At 43.8% G+C, this 25,118-nt stretch overlaps 1 protein-coding gene across 4 annotated transcripts in view; it reads left to right on the top strand.

Moving 5' to 3' along the window:
• The window catches only part of DENND2B (DENN domain containing 2B), a 249,736-nt gene extending 225,481 nt beyond the window's left edge, over positions 1-24,255 (top strand). For all 4 annotated transcript variants that reach the window (XM_075567048.1, XM_075567050.1, XM_075567047.1 and 1 more), the window contains 6 exons: positions 14,264-14,441; positions 16,619-16,660; positions 17,731-17,842; positions 20,737-20,976; positions 22,905-22,991; positions 23,476-24,255. In XM_075567048.1, the coding sequence (XP_075423163.1) occupies positions 14,264-14,441; positions 16,619-16,660; positions 17,731-17,842; positions 20,737-20,976; positions 22,905-22,991; positions 23,476-23,510 (694 nt within the window). In that variant the 3' untranslated portion in view covers positions 23,511-24,255. The remainder of the gene's footprint in view (positions 1-14,263; positions 14,442-16,618; positions 16,661-17,730; positions 17,843-20,736; positions 20,977-22,904; positions 22,992-23,475) is intronic.
• Positions 24,256-25,118: the final 863 nt, after the last annotated feature.

The raw sequence follows: 25,118 nt of genomic DNA, 5'->3' as shown, positions 1-25,118 counted from the left end.
TGGAACTGTTAGACCCTCCAAAACTTTGCGCATAAAAATAGGTACCACCGTGGTTTCGCTACTCGTGCTGGATGGAAGTACTTCAGTTTCGATGTAAGTACCCTAATCTACAGCAGGGGAGCAAAATATTTTTTCCCTGCGCCCCCCTACCGTCTGTCCCCCTCTCCTCGCGCCCTCCTGCTTACCTTGGTTCTGATGTCCTGGCGTCATGACGTCATGTTGCCACGGCAACGCGACGTCACATGATCCCACGTCATCAAATATGGTGACGCGTCACCAGGAGCGTCTAAACAAAGGTAAGGAGACGTTTACAGAGGCCTTGCAGCTCCCCCGGCATTAATTTAAATGCCTTCGGGAAACCCCGCGCCCCCCTGCAGTGAATCTCGCGTCCCACCTGGGGGGCGCGCCCCCCACTTTGCGTACCCCTGATCTACAGTATGCAGCTTCCTACATACACTCACACGTGAATGTACATGGTACGAGCTGGTCTTACAGGACGCAAGAACATGTAGTGTACCTGCTAAATAAGCACAGTTGGAGTGTATGCATATTCAGTGCAGAAAGTACTTTATCATACTAAAACTACAGGACAGAGCTCGCCAATGTGAATTTCATCCCAACCCCCTGCTCCGTATTCAACAAAACATTTTCTATTGAAGTGACCATGCTTTTAGAAATCTGCTCATAGAGACTTATGACATCCAAGGTCAGATTCTGATTTCTAGAGGGTAGGATCTGTTGTATTTTGATGGAGCTGCAGATTTTCAATGAAACCTAGTTGTGTGTGTGTGTGTGTGTGTGTGTTTGTGTGTGTGTGTGTGTGTGTGTGTGTTCACTGTGTCAAACGTAGCCACATTTTTTATTATTTTTACTTATGAAATCTTTTAACCACAAATACATTGAGCGTTACTGCTCGTTTTCAAGTATGTCCTGGGCACAGAGTTATGACAATACATGGTTACATTAAATGAGCAGAGGTTATACATTCAATGTACAGACATTTTAGGACATTGGAGAGAATACTGTATATTATTATGGGCGTATGTAACAGTTACAGGCAAGATCAAATGTGAGACAGCTGAAGTCCTGAAATTACTTATACTGGAGGCAGATTTGAGTGGTGGGCAACTCCCGTTCTCAAGGGCCACGAACAGGTCAGGTTTTAAGGATATCCCTGCTTCAACACAGGAGGTTCAATCAGTGGCTCAGTCGAAGAGGTGCACAAGTAAGAGAAGGTGGAGCGACCAGATTCCTCGTTGAACTTTGGGACCGTTAACAGTCTTTGGGAGTCAGGTCTCAGGTGATAAGTGCTGCGTGTGGTGGGGGTGAGGAGCTTGTTTAGAAAGTAGCTTGCCTGGAAACTATTTGAATGTACTTTGCGTCTGGACTCAAGTGATGGCCAATCTGGTTCTTGAAGCATGAAGCATTTCACAGTGATGTGTGTTGTAGTTATATTGTCAGAAAAAACGGCATATTGAGTTGTAGAGGGTGTCTAGTTTGCCAAGGTGAGTTTGGGATGCTGTACCATATACTGTGTCTCCATAGTCTACAATTGGCATTAGCATCTGCTGCACATGCATACCCCGGTTTAAGGACACTCACTTTAAGTACACTCGCGAGTAAGGACATATCGCCCAATAGACAAACGGCAGCTCGCGTAGGCACCTGTCAGCACATCCTGAACAGCAATACCGGCTCCCTACCTGTACCGAAGCTGTGCGCAAGCGGGGAGACTATAGAGCCTGTTACAAATGCGTTATTTGCATCAGTTATGCACTTATATGACGATTGCAGTACAGTACATGCATCGATAAGTGGGAAAAAGGTAGTGCTTCACTTTAAGTACATTTTTTGCTTTACATACATGCTCCGGTCCCATTGCGTACGTTAATGCGGGGTATGCCTGTACTGCTTTCTGATCAGCGTCTTAGGGATGATTTGTTCCTATAAAGTACATCTAGTTTGGCATAGGTTTTGGATGACAGAGTAACAATATGCAACCCAAATGTTAAATGGGAGTCAAGCTATATGCCCAGATACTTAAAACTAGTGACAGGGGCTAGAATTGTGTTAGCGTGGGTTCTGATCTGCAGCTCTGTCATTAGTAGCGTCAGAAATTTAGCTTTTGTCCCAAATACCATTGTTACAGCTTTGTCTGTTTGTTTTAGGAAATTCAATATTCAAGTCTTAAAAAATTAGATTGAAGTACAAGGTCAGAGAGGTTAGGGCTGAGTGTATATAAGATTGTGTCATCCGCCTACAAGTGCATTGAAGCTCCCTTACAAGCTGTAGAATGATCATTTATAAAGACTGAGAAGAGGAGGGCCCCCAAAACAGAGCTTTGCAGGACCCCACAGGTGACATCCAAGGTGTTGGAGTTAGAACCCGAGATCGACCCAAATTGGAATCTACCCGATAGGTAGGAGTCAAATATTTGCAACAGAGAGCCCTGTTTGGCATTTTAAAGTGGTATTGTCATAGGTATGGGTCTGGGTTGAGTTCAATATCCCCTGCTAAAGAGAGTAACAGTAGAAATATACATTTGAATAATTGTTTGCAGGCTGCAAATTTGCAATGTATGCCACGGGTGTTACACAGAGTGGTGCTAGGTGTGCTGGTTTTCAGAGCTCTCCCCCAACATTCAGTAGATAATGCAACACTTTTGAGTAATCCAGGATCTATGATTACATTGGGTGGGGGCCAGGAGGGAGAAGGTTGTATTGGATAGAGAGAGCGTAACATTTACATGGGACCACCGTAAAGAACAGAATAGAGCTAATTAGCAGGTTCGTTATCAGAAAGGTAGATAAAAAGACAAGGTTGCGTGACTTACTTTAGTAGAGTTGAAAGTTGAAATACAGGGTTACCAGGCTGCCAGTAGATTCGCCTTGTTGATGGCAAATTGTTGAATCTGGAACACAAGAACCAATCCCCTTCCAATCTTCTGTACAACTCCTGTACAAATCTTAAACTCCCTTATAAATGTTGCCTTTGAAATGTGCCTACTTTAAATTCAGTGCTTAACCCCTAGCTGTGCTCCCCCTACTACAGCTCAACCCCCTTATAACGCTGTGCTTGGGGTCCAAAGAATCACGTCGCGTTATAAGCGGATCGCGTTAGAAATAATGTACAATTGTATGCATTGTACAGTAAAGTAATAAGATACCAATAATCGTGTTATAAAGTATTCATAAATACGAAAATTGTGAGCCACGCTTGCATCGCGTTATAAGCGGATTCGCGTTGTAACGGATCGCGCTATAACGGGGTTGAACTGTAGTTAGAAACGTATATTAATGTTTTGCATTTCAGGCGTGCTCAAATTCATCTATGTTCATTCAGTCTCTGGACTTGAGACAGAAACCCATGATGTTGCCAGTGTTTGTAAAGGATTTTCTTTTGGGGATTGTAATAATAACTCAATGTATTATATTGTTTGCTAATTGAGGGGTTAGCACCATTTATTTAAACCCCCATGTAAAGTTATACATTCTCTGTCTACACAATAAGCACAAGCAACATTCGGTTGAATAGGATGTACAGTATTTAGAAAAACTCGCGGATGCGGTTTTTACTCTGTGTAAACAACGATAACCCTTTAAATCCTTTTTCTGGTGCTGTTGCTTTTGGCTCTCTGCTGTGTGGTTCTGTTAAAGGCAAACTTCAAAAGATTTCGATTGAGCGTAAGAAATATACTGCTGCTATTAAGTCACTTTAGTTGTTTGTGGACCTGAACCTTTAACATGAGCATCATGTGCCCTGATTAGGAGAACACAGGGGGTAAAGCAAGGTGTTACTTGCCCTCTGTGATAAAGCCTTCCTATAGTTCGACATCACTGTGTTCCATTGTACAGTCTACTGAGGCCAAGTCATGATTGATGACCCAAGGATAGGTTCAAAATATCACCAGTGTGTCACTGCAGACAGGCAACAGCAAACCAGGTATTGCTTAATCCAGAGGTGCTCAATTCCAGTCTTCAAGCCCGCCCTACAGGCAGGGTTGTCCCCACTCCAGTTTTGACCCGGAGATTACGGGTTTCACTAACCTATCGCTGGGCTACGAGTTTAGATTTAAAATCTCCTGACGAGGTCGAAGAAACTGGGGGGTGGGGTGGTGGGGCAGGGGGTAGACGAGGATGGATGACTGCCAGAGCGGCACAGGGCGGCAGTTAGAGGAGTTAGATGGCTGGAGCAAAGCAGGGCGGCAGGGAGGAGCGCGCCCCAGCGTCTCAGACCCGGAAGTCTTCACTGACTTCTTATACGGCATCTCCCTCTGCATGGTCCAAAATGGCTCTGAGACGTGAAATGGCATCGAGTTTCCATGACAACGTGACGCCTCATGGCGCCGTGATGTCTAGTGGTCATGGAAACTCGATGCCATTTCACGTCACAGAGCCATTTTGACGGGACCATGAAGGGGGAGATGGCGCCTGAGAAGTCAGTGAAGACTTGGGGTCGGACCGCTGGAGCACGCTCCTCCCCGGCTGTCTTCCTCTGCCGCCCTGTTTTGCTCCCACCATCTAACTCCTCTGACTGCCGCTCTGCCCTGCTCTGGCGGTCCTCTGTCCTCTTCTCCCACCGCTGTCCTCTACCTCCAACCTTCTCCACTCCCACTGTCCTCCTCTCCCGCGGTCCATTAGCCGTAGTCAGGTAGGCATTGTTGAGGGGGTGAGAGGAGGAGGAGGTGGAGAGGGGTGAGAGGAAATGGGAAAAGTCGTCGGGTTAGCATTCAGCAGAAAGTGGCGACCCTGTCAACAGGTCAGGTTTTCATGATATCCCAGCTTCAGCACAGGTGGCTCCATCAGAGCCTCAGTCTTCGACTATGCTGAAGCAGTGATACCCTGAAAACCTGACCTGTTGTGGAGGAGGAGTGGGGGTGTCTTGAGGACTGGAGTTGAGCACCCCTGGCTTAACCCGTAGAATGGTTAAACGTTGCACCGGAAGGATTGGACAGTTCTGAACCCAGAGCTAGAGGGCTCTGCATTGCTTTGCCAGCCCTACCGTGGGTACTGAAAAGGTTAATGTGCAGTCATTTTTAAGGCCTGTTTATACACCTGGCCCTACATATTTATCTCCTCGTTGAACTGTCACATTGACACAGTCATTTTTAACCACCGCTTTGTGTTCTGCTCTTGCCCCTTCTCGTGTGTGTCCAGTGCTTCACAGCATCCCAGCAGTGAATGTTCGCATTGTTCCTGAGTCGTGTCAGCACATTCCACCACTTCATGCCTTTTTTTTTTTCTCACGGACACAGTTATTTAGTTAGCTTATTTCCCCCCTTATGGTAAATATGATTCAGGGATCTATTGGAATAACTGCGCCAGGAAATCAACGTGAAAAGCTATAAAACATCTCAACTGTGTCATCTGTCTGATGAAGTTTAAAAGCTGTCATCTTTTGAAGTAATGTTACATTTTGTAACCCTTCGGCTACAAGAGGGGCCTGGATTGCATTGCTAAGCAATGCATTGCTTGCCCTGGTAGCAGGCAAGGGGTTAAATGTAATTATGGGATTGAGAGGCACATACGCTTTTGATAACGTTAGGGTTCCATATTGCAGGAGTGGCCAACTCCAGTCCTCAAGGGCCACCAGCAGGTCAGGATTTAAGGATATCCCTGCTTCAGCACAGAGGCTGAGCCACTGATTGAGCCATCTGTGCTGCAGAAGGGATATCTTTAAAACCTGCACCGTTGGTGGCCCTTGAAGACCGGAGTTGGCACAGCCCTGCCATATTGAAACTGGAGTTGGGTGCTTGCAGCTGGCAATATCTTATTCATTATCATGTTCAGTGGCTCGGCCCCTCTCCTGATCAAGTGATGAGAACAGGAGTCCTCCTCTTCCGTTCCACTTCTTGACCGATCGCTTTCCGCGGTCCTGAGCCAGATTCCCCTCCATAGTAAAACGAGTAGTAAGATTATGATGTAGCTACTACGCCATGGGGCACCTGAAAACCTGAATACTGTAAACCAAAAATAAAGAGGGATGGGTAAAATTAGCAGGATTGCTACTTTTATTTATAACCCCCATTTTGGTCACCAAATTTCACGGCAACATTTAAAAAAAAGAAATAAATACTAATGAATAGTTTGCATGTACTGTACTATTTTACCCCCACCCATTTCCCTCTGAATTAATCTTTTCTTAATGAGTGAAGTGTGTTTGAGTTCTGTGCATCAAGCTAAATTTGGCATTCAATTGACACTATAGGGTAAATTCAATATTCTTTAAGCCATTTTCAGTTCTCTTCCAGTCTCTTCCTCACCCCCCCTTGCTTTCACTCACCTGTGGCGCTGGACTGCGCATTGCTTCCCCTCTCCCGCTGGGCTGATGCACATGCTGATTTTTCCCGCCCCTCCCCTTTGCTCTCCCCTTGCCCCTCCCCTTCTCACTGTGTCACAGGGGGGGCTTAGGGGATCCAAAAAAGGGAAGGGGCGGGAAAGTAGTCTGCTCCCTGGGAAAGAAGTCCCGTCCACCCGTCCCTTTGTGTGATAACATGAAAGTAGTATAATTATATTGTATATTGTGTTGTATTTGTTCCCCTTTCAAAAAAATAAGTGTGTGTGTGTGTGTGTGTGTGTGTGTGTGTGTGTGTGTGTGTGTGTGTGTGTGTGTGTGTGTGTGTGTGTGTGTGTGTGTGTGTGTGTGTGTGTGTGTGAAGAACAATAAGCAGTACAATGAACAATTATCAAAAATGTGAACAATAAAACACATTATACTGAATTTGTGAATAAACAATCAATATATAATATATACCGGAGAAGGTGATACCAGTGACTATACTTTCCCTATTCGGTGCTGCCAGTTAGGTCCTCGACCCCACAATTGCCGTGACAATTTGGATGATGGAGATGACCTAGGCACAGAGGAAGGGGAGGGAGAACATAGAGTAGTATGTCTGTATCGGGTCTTCCGTAAAGGGTAAGAGATCAAGCCTTTCTCCAGAGACACTGGATCTGGATCTCTTGACAGGGTTCTGGAACCAGGGATTCCCTTGATCAAGAATGGCACCCTTCTGCAAGATCCCCGTAGTACTTTTGGGATTTTTCCTTCTCCGTTTAGGTTTATATCATATGGGTGAGATAACCATAAATAGCACAAATAGTATAATACTATTTATTAAAAATATATAAAACCTTAAGCATAAGGTAATAAACTCAAACTTAAAATAACATTTGAAAGCAATAGGAGAGTTGATGTGAACTGAGTCTCTCACACTCAATTCCTGTTCAAATCAGCATTTGGTCTGTTACAGCAATACAAGAGTCCCATAAGAACCAAGTCATCTCCACTCTCTAGCTACAGTATATCCCTGTTGTAAGAAAGTTATACCTGGTTTGAATGGCATGCCTCCGTGAGTAAGCCTCCCCGCAGGACTGGCTTATCCTCTCTTCTCTGCCCGCTCCCGCGCTCCTCTGGGTGGTGGGGTTAGGTTGGAGTTCCTCCGTACCTGCCGATACACAACCAGCTTCTCACCTCTCTCTCACCACGTTTGCGTCACGCGGGATGGCCAACTCTCATCTCGCACGATCTGGGATGTATTGCACCGGCCAGGCTCCACTGAGCTCCCGAAGCTCTCACCAATACTGCAACTTCCACTGAACAGCGGGACAAGAGCTGATGATCTCCTTACTGAAACACACACCCTGCGCGTTTCACCGTTAGGCTTCTTCAGGGGTTAATGATTATTTGCTTCTCCCTACCTCCTTATGTAGTCACCTCCTCTTTCACATTGGTTCCCTAATTAGAGTGTCATATCCTTTTCAAGATCTCTATAATGTCCACTTGTAACTTGATTATAAACATAGTAATTAGAAAGTATAAGTGGTCTATGAATAGTTAATAGCATGCTTAAGCAAATACAGATAGTTACACAAATACAGATAGAGTCTATATCAGTATAGAGAGAGCTTTATATTATCATAGTGATACACAATAAACTACTGATTTAACCTATCAGAGGTTATTCCTGGATATATTTGTTTGTTACTCTCTGATGTTAATATACTGTAGATCTTTTATCCAACATGATGTGGTATAATCTCTCTATACTATACTTTTTACATAACCATCCAGTAAACATATACGCAAACATCTCATATGAATACATCCTATATATACAAAAAGATGGAGATTATATGCAAATCCAAACAAATTAGTCATAGAACCTAGGGGGTAATACCCTTCATGTTAACCATAGATACAATTCTAGTATCAATAAATAAGTCTACTTGTTATGACTCTCTGTTGGAAACTTATAACATATGAACATATAATGCACAATATACGCATTAATTAGTTGCTAATTCATCCTTGCTAATGAATTATTTTTTTATTATTGCTATTAGATTTTGTCTTCCTCAATATATATGTCTAGGTTAACTTAATGGTCAATGTCATTTCGGAATAGGATACTAATACCTACTAATTAATTATAGTATTCTGTGATGCATGTGGTTGATTGAGCTAGCATACATTCTCTGTTAGTGAAGTATATCGATCATAATGGTGTCATATGCCATGTGTTCAAACTGGAGTTTATCTCCACCAACTCTCAGATAGAATTTGGTGCGTTTGATTATTGTGTATTTTGTGCATTATATGTTCATGTGTTATACATTTCCAACAGAGAGTCATTCAAGTAGCCTTGCGGGCCATGGTTGGGGTGCCATTGGCTTTTACCCGGGGGAGAGCACGCTGGCAGGGGGTTGGCACTTACCAAGGTTTATTATTTGTGTCAATAAAGCCGTGGCCTTTGTACCTCCAGACCTTTGTTGTGGGTTTATTTATGTGTGTGTTGGGGGAGGGAAGGAGAGGGAGCTTCCTCACAGGCTCCGAGGTCAAGTAAATGGAAGTGAATGGGGCTTAATGCTGCAGTTCAAGCAATATCCTATGTGTGCGCCTTTTTTTAAAAATAAATCCGTTCTGTACTATGAGAAAATACTTTTTTTTTTTTTTAAAAAACAACTCTAAATTACATTTTTAATGTAGTATAATGTAACAAGCATTTTTTGTTTCTATAGCAACCATCTACAAAGTCACATCCCCTTGCTCTTCTGAAACTGGCTCTGTCTGGCACACCTCTTTTTGATCCCTGCCCTCTCTCAAGCAGTGCACCAACTGTATCTAGTGACTGCCTGGTCACATGATCTTCCCCACAGAACTTGACATCTTTGGTCCTCTTCTGCTGCACTGACAGCCATTTAGCGAACCCCCCCAAGCCAAATCTTCTCTGATCGATCAAAGGAGAACGGATCGATCGGCCACTTATCTAATTACTTATCATTGTGTGGATTGTATTGATGCACATATTAAAGGGGGGAACGGCAGCTTGGACTGCTACTTTAAGAGCAGCATTTTAATTCTTTCATCTTCAATATATTAAAGCATCTTGCATTTATTTTGTGCCAGTTTACAAAGTGGCGATGGTTCGTACATGGCAGGCATATTAAAATTGCTGGCCAGATGTGCCAGCAATACAGAGCAAGCATTGCTGTCCCGCCTGGCAACGTAGAGTTAACTTTGGACTTCCCGACCCTATTTTTGATGATTTTAATTATTTTTTTTGCAACTATAATAAAATGAATTGTGATGATGTGAATTAAAATGATTAGTTTCTGGTCACTATGCCCTATAAAATACCTTTGAGTTAAAACATGGATTAGTACCTGGATTAGTACCAAACTAAAGTTGTGTGTGAATGACTTCATTGTCATCACCATTAAATGTTCCAGTGCTGGAGTGGGCAACTCCAGTTCTCAAGGGCCACCAACAGGTCAGGTTTTATCCCTGCTTCAGCACAGGTGGCTCAGGCATTGACTGCGCACCTTATTGAGCCGCCTGTGCTGAAGCAGGAATACCCAAATAACCTGACCTGTCGGTGGCCCTTGAGGACTGGAGTTGCCCACTCCTGTTCTAGTAGAAAGTAGAAAGAGATGGTATATTTTGAAAGCAGGGGAAATATAACTTGCATTTCACCGTACACACGAGTATGTGGATTTAAATACAGCATTCTGCGGACTGTAGGAATAAAAGTGTGGGATTATTATCAGACAATTTCTTTTGCTCCTACAGTAGTTGGCTTCTTATCACTTGCTGTAGGAGACTCAGCCCACTTGTACTATATATGCTGACAGACAGACAACATACTGCCTTCCAATACATTACACTGCCCTCCAGCACTATAGGGGTCAGTGGTAGATGTGTATATATTTCTGGAGAATTGCAGACATGGGACCGTGGGAATAGGACATTTTTAAAGCACGAACGTCACTTACCCTGCACACAAAATAGACTAGTTACAAAACCGGCTTGCTCTGGGCAGTAGCGAAATGGATTCAATTGCTATGGGAAATGTTTGCTTTACAGATTTACTGTATGTGCAAAAGCTACACATGTTTAGTTTTAATGCACCCTGCAGCGTACTCAATAAGCGTTTTGGAATCCTTTTGTTTTGCTACGGTATGGTGGTAAAAAGGTGAGCAAGTGAGAGAGCCTATTGTAGACGCTTGCTGTAGTTATCAACCCCCCAATGATCAACATTATTTGTGATTATTTTATCTTGTCGAATTTAGTAACTGGATCATGTTGTCCTGGCCTGAGCAATAAATGTGTCATCCAAACATTTTTGGGAGGGCAGCTTGGTCGCAGACATTATAGCCAGCTTGCAAATGAAGAAGAGCAATGTTGCATACTGTATGTTTAGACCAATGTTTTTCAACAGGGGTTCCTAGGAACCCTTGAGGTCCCCGGGCATCCCGAAATGGTTCCCTGCAATTTTAAGGTCATTTGAAAATTGTACCAAATACAGAAGAATTTACATTGCATCTGATCTCAGACGCGCTATTGGAGAGGGTTGGGGTTCCTTACAATGCATCTGATCTCAGACGCGCTATTAGAGAGGGTTGGGGTTCCTCACAATACATCTGATCTCAGACGTGCTATTAGAGAGGGTTGGGGGTCCTTACAATGCATCTGATCTCAGACGCGCTATAAGGCCCGGGCCATAGAGGGGTGGGGAGAGCGGAGCCGCGCTAACGCTGAGGCTCGCCTGCTTCAGTCAGCGCGATTGCACGGACTTGCAGGCGAGCCAGCGTGCGCGAAGGGAGCTGGGGGGAGGTGGTTGGAGGCGGGGCAGTGACGTCGCTGGGCCAATCGCCCGCGACGCACTGACGTCAATGTCACGGCACCGACGGCGCCGTGACGTTGACGCTGCTGTGCTGTGATTGGAGGTTTTCAGCTGACAGGGCGCTGAAAAACAGCTTGGCGCTCGGCTGAAACCTCCATCTCGTCAGCACGCCTGCGGACGCTCACGTGAGCCCCCTCTCAAGGCATCCTCATTGAGGATGCAGGGGCTCAGCGCAGAGCGTCCGCACGCCTCAGCACGGCCTGTCCGTCTATGGACTCGGCCTTAGAGAGGGTTGGAGGTTCCTTACAATGCATCTGATCTCAGACGCGCTATTAGAGAGGGTTGGGGTTCCTTACAATGCATCTGATCTCAGGCACACTATTAGAGAGGCTCGGGTTTCCGCAGAATTTAACATCACCACGATAGGGTTCCTTAACAAAAAAAGGTTGGAAACCACGGGTCGCGACTGTTCCACCCTTCTTGATTGGCTTGTTGCAATTATTGCTAGTGGACTTTTTTTTTATTTGTGGATTGAACAGATGAAACAGTTCTTGAACTGTAGATCTGATGTTTGTTAGAATAAAGGGGAAAGAATAAATATAAGCTGTAAATAATAAAATAAATGAACACAGCATGTGTCTGCTTTAGGTACACTGTGTAGCCATTTTCTGCTATGAGTTACACGGGACTAAGACCCACATCTATTGGATAATGCTGAATTTGAGAACATCTGAATAATTATTCAAAAGAGAATGTGTCTGAAGGTGCACTAAGCATTGCTGATGGATGTCGTGATGGGGCAGTTTTGAATGAACAGTTTAAAACCAAGGGCAAGAGTTACAAGTTCACGCGTAGTGAAAACAATGTGTTGGCTGTGACTTTTGATAACAAAATGACACACAGACAAGGTCAACATGGAAAAAAACATTGCACCTTTTCTGGGTCTAAAGGTCCTCTAGGCGGGGGTGCTCAACTCCAGTCCTCAAGAGCCCCCAATAGGTTGGGTTTTAATGTTAGCTTCAGCACAGGTGGATCAAGCAGTGACTCAGTCAAAAACTGCACGACCTGTGCCAAAGCAGGGATATCCTGAAAGGGGGGGGGGGGTCTCTAGGATTGGAGTTGAATACCCCTGCTCTATGCCAGAATATCAATCCCTGCAATAAAAGGGTTTATTCCCAAAGAACCATCGTAGTTAATGTTTGGTCTGTAGGCAGTATGGCTTTTCTAGATCCTCTGCCAGTACAATGAAACACATGGCAAGACTAGGGCTAAAGTAAAGGATGGTTATTAACCATGATTGTAGGGGTTTCATATGTTGTTTTATTGGGACCACAAAAGAGAAGGGTTTTGAATTATCAGATAATTTCAGTGTGGTATAAATCCAGCACAGCAAAATTGTAACCTATTACTTGCAAAGCAGTTACATATGCATTGGTTAGCCCGTGTAGTTTGATGGATTGTTCTTATTGCAATGCTTGGATAAATTATTCATTTTTGGGAACTCCAGCAGTGCAAATGCGGCATATGACAAACTTTTAACATTGATCTCAGCCATACCTGATGAAGCATGGTATCTACAAATGTGGTATAGCCGAGCACAGCACTGGTTACAGATTTATTAGAACTAGGAAAGGCTCTGACTCTGTGAACAGTGACATAGAGTTTGAAGCAGGGGAGCCTGGTTCAATTCGCGGTGTCAGCTCCTTGTGACCTTGGGCAAGTCCCTTTATCTCCCTGTGCCACAGGCACCAAAAAACATAGATTGTAAGCTCACCTGGGCAGGGACTGTGTGTAACAATCCTATGTGCTGTGTATCGCGCACTATACTGTCATTGTGACGCGCTTTGGGTCCCATTTGGAGAAAAGCGCTATATAGTTACATAGTTACATAGTAGATGATGTTGAAAAGGAAGGCAAACAAAAAAAACTCCAGTGAAATTTCATCTAATGATATTTCATAAGGGGAATAATAAATTCCTTCCTGAATCCAAATATTGGCAATCAGATTACTCCCTGGATCAACATCCTTCCCATGTTTACTTATTATATCCCTGTGTATATTTCCTTTGTAAAGAAGATGTCTAACTTTTTTTTTTTAATGATATCTATTGTATCTGCCATCACAGTCTCCATGGGTAATGAATTCCACATTGTAGCTGCCCTTACTGTAAAGAACCCTTTCCTTTGTTGCTGGTGAAATCTCCTTTCCTTTAACCTTAAGGGATGGCCCCGAGTCGTTTGTACTGCCCTTGGGATGAATAGGTTTTTTGTGTGGAAGCTCCTTGTACTGTCCCCAAATATATTTGTATATAGTTATCATATCCCCTCTTACACTCCTCTTTTCTAATGTAAACAAATCTAATTAAGCCAGCCTCTCCTTATAAATCAGATTTGTATCCCCTTTATTAATTTGGTAGCTCTTCTCTGCACTTTTTCTAGTTCCATAATGACTTTTCTATGGTGTCCCACATCTGTACTCTATATTTAAGGTGTGGTCTTACTAATGCTTTATAAAGAGGCATAATTATGTTTACGTCCCTCACCTGCCATTTATCTGCCCAAGTTTCCAGCCTCTCCAAGTCCTTCTGGAGAGAAATTACATCCTGCTCTGATTCTACAACCTTACACAATTTAGTGTCATCAGCGAAGATGGAGACTTTGCTCTCTATGCCAACCTCAAGGTGATTCATAAACAAATTAAAAAGCATATGAAATAAAGTTATTATTGGGAAGTAAGGAAACCTACAAATCCTACTATAAACCAACTCTTCTTACAATGCAAATGGGAAAGTTGGAGAGGAAATGCACTGCCACCTAGGGGCGAAAAAGTTTGTCTATATTATTGATGATGTAATTACTGAAACAAATAGATCAAAAAGTAATCTAAACTATTTACCAACAAGGGTGATCGGGTGCTGACTTTAGTAAAAATTTAAAAAAACAACAACATATTTTAAGCCTTTCAGGGTCAGTCCCAGTTGGTCAGTGTCCATTTTACCTTTATTTTCAGTCAACCTCTTTTAATAAGTGTTTGCAATGAGTAACATTAAAACAAATGGTTGAATAAATTAATAGCACTGTGCCTGGACAAACTATGATAACTACAAATGTGTATTTGCACTCTTTGTCTGTCCTCAGCACCCTGTCCAGCTGCTCTCATGCGGTCGTAGCTTTGCTGTATCCGTTCTCCTGGCAACACACTTTTATACCTGTCCTGCCGTCTTCTATGATTGACATTGTCTGTTGCCCAACGCCATTCCTTGTGGGCCTGCTGTCCAGTTCACTGCCTAAACTGAAGGATCTGCCTGTGGAAGAGGTGAGTATTGGGCAACCTTCTCCCACTGTAAGGCCGAACTCACGGTGGCGGCATAGCTACGTGCGCACGCTTGCATCCGCGCGCACTTCAAGGACTCTTACCTGATTGTCTAAGGTAGTTCCTCAAGTGCCCGCGCGTTGACGCAGCTACATTTTCCCGCCACAACAGAAATTCAAATGGCGGGCCGCAGTCGCGTGACGTCAGCGTCACGGGAGCTGGTTCAGCCAACGAGGGCGAACCAGCTCCGTGACGCGCTCACCGTGCACCCCGCCACGCCCCCGATCGCCGCGACCCATCTCCTGCAGCTAGCGCACGCATCGCTGGGGCTGCAGGAGTTCGCACGGAAGCGCGCGCCCAGGCTACCACCGGGAGCTCGGCCTAAGAGAATCACAATATCCTGAGCTTCAATGCCTTCTGTGTTAGCCTTAGAAGTCCCAGTAGTGAAATAATGAATCCCTTCACTGCCTGGGCGGGAAGGGGTAAGTGTAGCAGAGGTAAATGTACCAGTCTGAAAATAATTATTGTAAATAATTTATATATATATATATATATATATATATATATATATATATATATATATATATGGAAAAAGTGAGGAATAAACCTCCAAGTCCGGTGCTCAATCAATAGCACTGTATGTATTATATAGCAGATATGATGGTAAGATCCTTCGGATGAATCGGTGTACAGGGGACATAATAAAGACTTAATGGCTTGTAGATTATCGCGAGTGTGTTACATTAGACTCAGCCAGGGTGGGGACTAAGGAGCTGTGTGCAGTCCAAAGCAACTATGGGAACACTGCTGCAAGTGCCCCACAGAATACTCACAGGTTCCTCGTAGCTCTCCTCACCACACCCCATGTCTCACACTCAAAGGTCCAGCTGGCCGGAATACAGGATGATGCCTGTCTGTCCGCCTTGATTTCTGGAATGCCCAGACGTCCCCGTAGACCACCGACACTGCGTGCTCCAGCCGTTGTGCAATAGAAAAAACGAAAGTCGGAATAGCGGTCACTGCTCTCTGAACCAGGATACAGAAATCAAGCGCAGTAAAATCAGGTACTTATTTATTCATCCCCATAGGAAGAAAGAACATACACAAGATGTGCACTCTGACGCGTTTCGTCTCCGTAAAGGAAACTTTGATAAAGTTTCCTTTACGGAGACGAAACACGTCAGAGTGCACATCTTGTGTATGTTCTTTCTTCCTATGGGGATGAATAAATAAGTACCTGATTTTACTGCATTTGGTTTCTGTATTCTGGTTCGGAGAGCAGTGACCGCTATTCCGACTTTCGTTTTTATATATATATATACAGTATATGTGGAGGTATCAGTACCGTGTTAGCCGTGCGTCAAAAATCAAAAAATAAATAGATGATACCGTTCTGTGGCTAACGAAATGCTTTTATTTGTGCGAGCTTTCGAGATACACTGATCTCGAAAGCTCGCACAAATAAAAGCATTTTGTTAGCCACAGAACGGTACCATCTATTTATTTTTTGATATATATATATATATATATATATATATATATATATATATATATATATATATATATACACACATTCTATATATATATATATTTTCATTGCTTTAAAAATCCAAATACACAATGAGATTCTGGGATTGACGAACTGTCTGATCACTAAAAGAGGTTCCCTGCAGATTGTAAAAACCCTTCAAAGCATGTGATGGCCACAGCCAAGTATTTAAAAATGCTAATTGTCTGGGGTGTTTTCATCTGCGTTTTAACATATGAAACATCGCACCTAGGTGGGAATGCGGCATTACGTCTCATCTCTGTTAACATCTCTCTAAGACAGGAGTTGCTCAACTTCCGTCCTCAAGCGCAACCCCACCCCCCCCCCCCACCCCCAAACAGGTCAGGTTTCAGGATATTCCTGCTTCAGCACAGGTGGCTCATTCAAGGGCTCAGACGAAGGCTGAAGCAGGGACTGATTGAGTCACCTGTGCTGAAGCAGGGACTGATTGAGCCACCTGTGCCAAAGCAGGGATATTTAGAAAACCTGACCTGTTGAGAGAGGAGGGGGGGGCTTGAGGACTGGAATTGAGCAGCCCTGCTCTAAGTGACCAGATACAGATCAGTTAACACACAGACCTCTTAATTCTGTATTATTTCTCATGAGCCTGTTTATGTCCCCCCATATTTAGGCCTTGTTGGTGGACCTGGGGTCGGATCGGTTTATAAGACAGGTGAGTGGAGGATTTTATTTACCCGCAGGAATTTTTTTTTTTTTAAATGAAATGCTGTTTTCAAGTGTGTGGTCATTAAACGGCGTGATTTATGTGCCCATATTCTGCGGGGCATTGGGTAATGTCTCAAACAGAGCAGCGGTGCTACCATTGTACTTCTAGTATTTAATTACACACTTACCATGAGGATAAAATAGATTTATTCATAGTGTAGATCAAATAAACCGTTTTATCTGCAGAACACTCTGCATACTGGCATCATGTCAATGTATAACCATATGGCTTATTTACAGCAGAATAAAACAGAATTTCACACTGCTTTAACACCTTTTCTTTATACATTATTCATAAAATCCCTTTTCTTTTGTTTGATGTTTTTTTCCCGGGTATGTACTCCCTGTCAAACAAGTCCGGGCCCATCGATTATTTTGTATTTAAAAAGTTTCTAGCTACAGCAGGGGGTTCTCAACGCCCGTTCACAAGCCCTTCCTACCCCCCACCCCAACAGGTCAGGTTGTAAGGATATCGTATCCCTGCTTCAGCACAGGCGGCTCAATCTGTTCCTCCTTCAGCACACACGTGGTGCAATCAGTCCTTGCTTCAGCACAGCTCAATCAGAGGCTCAGTCTTCGATTGAGCCATCTCTGCTGAAGCTGGGATATCCTGTAAACCCGACCTGTTGGAGGGGCTTGAGGACTGGAGGTGAGAACCCCTGAGCTACAGTATTAAGTTGTTTTTTTAACGCTTATTCATGTAAATCTCGAACGCAGTAGGAAACAAGAATACACGCACATACATATCAAACTCTCTATGTCATCATATAAACTGTGGACGTAGCCAGGGTTATCTTATACTGTCGCGCTACGGTAGAATGTGTTGTGACTTTTTGCGTTACCACTGCCATTGAATCCTATGGAGGCTCTGCGATATTCTGCATTATCATAACGCGATATTCTGCGCGGTCAGGAAGTGAGATAAAGCTGGCTACGTCTGCCTTGTGCCAAAACGTGGGCTCACATTTGAGGATCCCTGTTAAATACAAAGCCTAAAGATTTTTCCTTTTGGCGCAGATGGACGATGAAGACGCGCTGTTACCCCGGAAGTTGCAAGCAGCTCTGGAGCAGGCTCTAGAGAGAAAGAATGAACTAATTAATCAGGATTCCGATAGCGATTCGGATGAAGGTACGAGGCTCTTACAAGTGATGTGCAGTAAATGTATCCATTGTGAGTTTTAGCCGGGAATTCTGCACTGACTTGGTTATTACATATCTTATGGCTTACTTCATATCATTCAGTGTCGTTGGGATGACATATAGTAATTAGGGTTTTTTGGCTTGCTATATCATTATTTACCATATTTACTTGGTGGCGTTGTTCAATAAGACGCCTTCTGGCGCTGGGAGACAACTTGCTGGACACTGAAGGGGCAGTTAGGCATGTTCAGGAGTCGGAAGGTGTTTTATGGAAAATCACCACTTGGTGAATATGGGCCTAAATCTTTATACACTGCTTCCGGAGATACTTACTTGCAAATTGGGTGCCGGTAGCTGCTCTTCTGGGCTACCAGGGTTCACAATATATCCTCTGTTCAGAGATCTCAGGTCCTGTGGTCCAAAGAAAAACCGTGACGTCATTGGTGCGGCTTCCTATTGGCCCATGTGACCAGGGCCGCAGACAGATTTCCTGGGGCCCAGGACTAGAGCTTCGCCCTGGCCCCCCATCCCTCTCATGTTGTCGCTGCCTCCCAGTGTCGGCGCCACCCTTCTCCCCCCCATGTCATTGGCCTGGAAAGGCCGCCCCTTTCACATCTGTATTTCTCTTCCCCCTCTGTCACTCTTCCCCACTCTCTCCACCCCTCTCTTCTTACACCCCCTCTCCTCCCCCCCGCTATCACTTAATTACCCCCTCTCACTCAATCCTCCCTTTCTTCACATTCATTTCCCCCTCCTCCCCTGGCCACACACACAATTCCCCCCAATACCCATACCCCCCAGTACACACACAATACCCCATCCCAATACAGACACCACTACCCCCCAGATACAGACACCACCCCCCAACACAATTCCCCATTTCCACAAATACAATTCCCCACCCCCACAAATACACTTACCATCCCCCAACTAATACATTTGCCACCACCCCCCACCCCCACAAATACACTTTACACTTACCTCTGTTTCGCGCTGCCACCGTGCCCCGGCTCTCCCCAGCTGCTGCTTGCTCGTCCCACACCGGGCCTCTCTCCCGCCGGTGCAAGCTGGAGGCTGAGCCTGACTTCCGTGTGCCACCCAGGTTGGAGAGAGAGGTTCGGCGTAGGAAGAGGAAGCACCAGCTGCGGAGAGATGGGGCTCTCAGACGGAGGCAACCAAAAGCCCGGCAGCTGGGCCCGGCCTCTAGTTGCCGCTGCCAGGCCCCGGATCTCCTCGGCTGCTTCCTCGTCCCATGCAAGGCCTCTCTTCCCCAACCGGTGCGTGCCGGAAGCTTGGTGCACCCGGAAGTCAGGCTCAGCTTCCGGCGCGCACCAGTTGGGCAGAGAAAGGCCCGGCATGGGATGAGCTAGCAGCTGTGGAGAGCCGGGAGTCGGCGCCGAGCAGCGGCAGGAAATAGAGGCCCGGCAGCTGGATGCAGAAGTTGGGCCATATCTCTGGCTGGGCCTCAACATTCAGCGCTGGCCAGGCCCTCCGCAGCTATTTTGTTTATTGCATGTTGGTATAAACATATAGAGGGATGGGAGAATTTATCAAATATACAAAACTTTGCATAGTTCCAATAAACAGCGTGGCATTTACTGTCTTACTGCAGTTTTAACATGATATATTCTGCATCTAGGTGTAAAGTAGCATCCATCATATGCAATAAACATGAATAAATATCAACCCTTTGTTCCAGTTAAAGACAGCATCATATAGTACTATACTATGCAGGAATTCATAAAAGTGGTGAATACAAGTAGTAAACCATTAATAAAAGTGGTAAATACAAGAAGTAAACCATTAATAAAAGTGGTGAATACAAGTAGTAAACCATTAATAAAAGTGGTGAATACAAGTAGTAAACCATTAATAAAAGTGGTAAATACAAGTAGTAAACCATTCATAAAAGTCGCAAACTGTAATGTTGCAGCTGGCAGATGTTTTGCTTCAATGAGAGAGAGAGAGAGAGAGAGAGAGAGAGAGAGAGAAAGAGAGGCATGGATTTGCTCACGAACAGCTGGCAAGCATGGATGGTGAAGACGGAGTCCCGTTGTATAGCGAGCTGAATACTCGCAGCCACAATGGCAGCACTGGACACGATCCGGCCCGATCACGTCTCCGCATGATGACGTAATCTTGAGAAACACCGCGTTTTGTTGCTCAAGGCGACTTCATCAGAGGATTATGGGTACAATCAACCGCAGCGCTTCTTGGAGCATAGGCGCAATGTGGTAAACGGCAATAATTTGCATAGTGTGTCATGTAATATTAACCTTGTTCATAACACAGATCCAAGTTCCATGACTATCATGAGACTGGAACAAATATCGCCCCTTACATTAGGAGGTGGTAGATTTAGGATATTATGTAGAAGGGAAACTTTTTGGATCTATCAGTTGGGCACTCTAGCAACTGGTGTATTGAATGAATGCATCGATACCAGTGTGATAGTGTCGTGTGACTTCTTCCTTTGCTGATGTTACCCTCCTCTGCAGCTAGCCTAGCCTAGACTCTTTTTTACAACCGACAGGACACTTCTGGGACTGGTTATTCTATGTTTTGTGTTGTTCATTGATGTGTGTCTATGTTCCATATATCTATATTGGTTTATGTACTAATACAATACTGAATGAATTTATATACATAACAATATATTGTTCCCTCATATATTTATGAGCTTTTGTTAGAATGCCTCAGTTGTTATTTTGCCACATAATTAATTATATTAGGTGGTTATTTATTTACCTATTGGCGCTACTATATTTTCTTCTTTTTTTCTGAGATATATATATATATACCCATTCATACACAAGATAATGTAGAACGGGAAGTGCTGATCTTTTTTTGTGTTAGTTGTGACATCTCTTTTCCTCCACACAGAGTGTAACAGCCTGAATGGATTGGTCTCAGAAGTTTTCATCCGGTTCTTTGTGGAAACCATTGGCCACTATTCTCTTTTCTTGACGCCGAACGACAAAGGAGGGCGAGCCTTTCAAAGGGAAGCCTTCCGCAAGTCTGTGGCCTCCAAGAGTATCCGCCGCTTCCTGGAGGTCTTCATGGAATCACAAATGTTTGCTGGGTTTATTCAGGATAGAGAGCTCAGAAAATGCAGGGCAAAAGGTAAGCTCCTATTTCAATTATTATATAGTACTGTTACATAGTTACATAGTATATGATGTTGAAAAAAGATAAATGTCCATCAATTCCAACCTATGTTAGATGACAGATACTTTATCCTATATTTGTGTTTACATTTATATTGACCCAGAGAAAGGCAAACAAAAAACCCCAGTGAACATTGTCCAGCAATGTCTCATAAGGGGAAAAATGAATTCCTGCCTGACTCCAATAATGGCAATCAGATTTCTCCCTGGATCAACATCTTTCCCATGTTTACTTATTTGATATATCCCTATATTCAACAGTTTAAATGCCCGTAGCACATGGTTTTACATTATCTTACCAATTTAAACATGCATTGTAATAATCTACTTAAAGATGCCATTTGACCTTCTGTTACTCTTTCCCCACCCTCTCTCTCCTCCACTCCTCTCTCTCCCCCACGTCTCTTTTATGTAATGCCTATGATTCTTTCCACCTCTCTCCTCCAGTATCCTTGCTCTACCCTCAAATGTTATCTGACACTTTCTTTCTTTGTCTGCTTTCAGTCTAAACTTTACAACTATCTGACTCTCCATATCTGCCACCAGGCTATGTGCATTATGATATCACCAATGAGCTACATCTCACGAAGGGGCGGACAAAACTTTTTTTTTTATAATATAGTAAGAAACTTGCAGTTGCACATTAGACAGGTTTATGCTTCTATATAGTGGACAACGAAACTTAATGAACATATGCCAGGATGTGGTAAATGTAAAAGATAGTTGGGAAAAAATATGAGGGGACCTTTCACTCAGCAAGAACTGAAGCGCAAACCTCTCCAGGATCATTAAAAAAAAGAAAAAATATACATAGTGCAAAATTGCTGCAAGTGATAAAATGTGCTCAGAATTACTATAAATTGCCCACTCAGGTGGTGTCAGAAAATATGAGGCGTTGTCAGTGATATATTGTGTCTTGGTCTTTTCTTTTAGGACGTGTCTATAAGTGTAAACTCCCAATGTTTATGTGGAGAAAAAAGATGTAGACATCGTGCAAAACAGTTTTATAAAAGTAAAATGTACACAAGAGCAGTGGACAGAGTACCCTCACATGCTCCAGGTATGTAAAAGCAACTGGACAACTCTGGGTCTAAAGACACGCCGTCCTGAACACTCGTTCCTGCAGTTGCCGTCTTCTTCTCACGACCGCACTTCCGGCTAGCTGACGTCACCGGAGGGGAGGATCATGGTGGCTCCGGTTTCTGATTCTACTTGCAGGAGTGGAGGAGAGACGATAGGCACGCAGAAATCCCACCCTACGCATTTCACTCAGTTCTGTGAGCTTCCTCAGGGTTACACAGAACTGAGTGAAACGCGTAGGGTGGGATTTCTGTGTCCCTAGTCTCTCTCCTCCACTCCTGCAAGCAGAAGCCATAACCAGAGCCAGTCTGATTCTCCCCTCCGGTGACGTCCGCTACCCGGAAGTGCGCTCGTGAATCAACAGAGAAGAAGCCGGAAACTGCAGGAATGAGTGTTCGGGGCGGCGCAATCGTTAGATCAAGAGTGGTCCAAATTCTTTTACTTACCTGGAGCATGTGAGTGTACTCTGTCCACTGCTCTTGTGTACATTTTACTTTTATAAAACTGTTTTGCACGATGTATTTTTTTTCTTGTTTATGATCCTGGAGAGGTTTGTGCTTTGGGGACACTGCTGCCTTGCCCTAGTAGATGTGTGGAAGCATCTTCCGAAAGAGCTGCACCTCTTTTCCAGGGTGACACATTTACATTAATTCACTTTAAGGACTCCAAACCCACTTAAGTCTTTTTCACTCACTCAATTGATGTGTATACTCACAACCTTTGATACACTATTATTGGTTCTGTTTGCGCCCGTTTCTCTGTTCTATACAGTAAGAACTGTAAGCAACTTTCTATTTCTTCCAGGTCTGTTTGAGCAAAGGGTTGAACAGTATTTGGAAGAACTCCCAGACACTGAACAAAGCGGAGTTAACAAATTTTTGCGAGGTCTTGGTGAGTTTTCCTTTGTTTGCTAAGAAGACCTGGCTTTATTTCCATTAATCTACAAGAAGCTTGTTCTGGGGAAAGTAGCGGAACTTTGCAATGGCTACGTCTAATGGTAGAGGCTCTCGCACTCGTGCACATACAGGCACACTGGTACAGGTACAGGTACAGGTACAGGAACACGCACAGGAACACGCACACGCACATGCACACGCACAGGCAGCCAGTGCTTTTGTATATTTATTTATTATACTATTTTAACTTGGGGAGGAGGGTCGTTTTTTTTTTAAAGTTTATTTACATGAACCAATTGGTCTTCCTGGAGTAGGGTTGTTGAAGTCCTACACAGTAAACCACCTGGTTCTAATGCCGCCTTCCTCAAAAAGAGGGAACGTTCTCAGGGGGTTACTGCTTTCATCTGTTCTCCATGTAGAATGTAATGCTGGTTCAAAATAAGTGCTTCATACACGTTTGCTAATTGTGTTTGATACAGGAAACAAGATGAAGTTTCTTCACAAGAAAAATTAGACCACTCTACTGACAATTATCAAGTGACTATTTATGGCGCTGTGCACAGAATATGGGCCACCTTTCCAACCCAGAGGACAAGGAGAACACAAATAAGCTGACATTAGCCTGACAATGACTGTAAATGCTGCTTGAAAGAGTGCCATCACAAAGGCTCAGAACGGCTCACTCATGTTCATGATTATGTATTTGTAAATAATATGCTGTAAGCTTTTTTTTTTTTTTTTTAAACTTGTTTTTTTTTTTCTAAAGCAAGGAAAACTGTGGTAAATATCTGTATATTCCTGAGAGTAACGGGTGCTCGTTCTCTTTTCGTATGTTGCTACACGCGGGGCAGATCAATAGCTGTTGACGTGCAGCTGATTTGCTCAACAGAACCACTGTCTTCGGATGGATGTGTGTGAAGAATGGATCTTTTGTGTTGGGGCTGCAAGTGAAAGACACGGGGAATGAAAGCAGTTTGGTCATGTGAGACGTTTAGAGGGGTTGCGTGTGTTCCATAACGTGCTTCAGTTCTCCATTTAATTGCAGTTTTTAAAGGACATTTTCAACTTCATTTTCTGGGAGGTTCTTGTACCAGCGTCAATGTTTTTGCTCTTTTTTTACGGTCAGTAAACTGTATACATTCTGCACTATGACTGCTAAAATGAAGAAGATCTATTGGTATTTTGACCTTCAGGCTGCAAAAATTAGGTACACCCTTTTCATGGTGTATGTATGTCCAATAAACTGTGTAAATACATGATCTCTTGTGTTATTTATCAGATGTTTTCTTCTATTTCAAAGTGTTTATACTGCATATAAAAGCTGTTTTGTAGGGCAGAAATTACCCCTTTGTACCAAACAGTTTGACTAATTGACTACACATCTCTCTCCTAAGTTATGGACTCTATAAGGGCAGCTTATCCCAGATGGTACAGAATTGTAACTAAGACAGGCACTCACAACCTCACATCACACAACTGGCTTTATCCCTTTGTGGCAGCAAAAGGATTAATAAAAGGAAATGTGTACTTCTTATCCTTTGCTGAGTGAAGGGAATTCACTGTATTGCAGAGTTATGGAGGCCTCATTCCAAGCCCTGATGTTGCCCAAGAGGTTACCACTGTGGGCCTGATACATTAAGCTTGGTTAGGCTATGGAGGAGGGGGACTCAACTATTTTAGTAGAGTACCCATTGACTTATTTACTTCCCAAAACGCTCCTCCATACAACATGTGGAGAAATACCTGTGAACACACTTGAGATACCTCCTCCTCCACCACCACCTAAAGAGTCCTTTTTTAGGGTCTACATGGTAGCAAGTCTCAGATGTACTTAACGTCAGGTTATCGGAAGCTAACGCAACCTTGCGCTAGAGTAATGTGATGTTAATCCCGTGCTGCAAAACACCAAATGTAAATCCCCGACATTTAATTGCAATTTGCGAGTACCGTGTTTCCCAGGTGAAGATATTCAGTGTGCCACGTGCCGGACGCACATACTGAACTGCAACAACATAAATAACGGTGCAAATAATTCTGCCGGCTGACCGTAGCCGAGCCGCGGACAACAAAGTGTTCACGCGGCTGTAATCTCGCAGCTTCTCGCGGTCATGGGGACAGTAAG

The sequence above is a fragment of the Ascaphus truei genome, chromosome 12, assembly GCF_040206685.1.
Source record: "Ascaphus truei isolate aAscTru1 chromosome 12, aAscTru1.hap1, whole genome shotgun sequence".
In the NCBI taxonomy this organism is placed as follows: Eukaryota; Metazoa; Chordata; class Amphibia; order Anura; family Ascaphidae; genus Ascaphus; species Ascaphus truei.
This window is presented reverse-complemented; position numbering and strand designations above follow the sequence as displayed.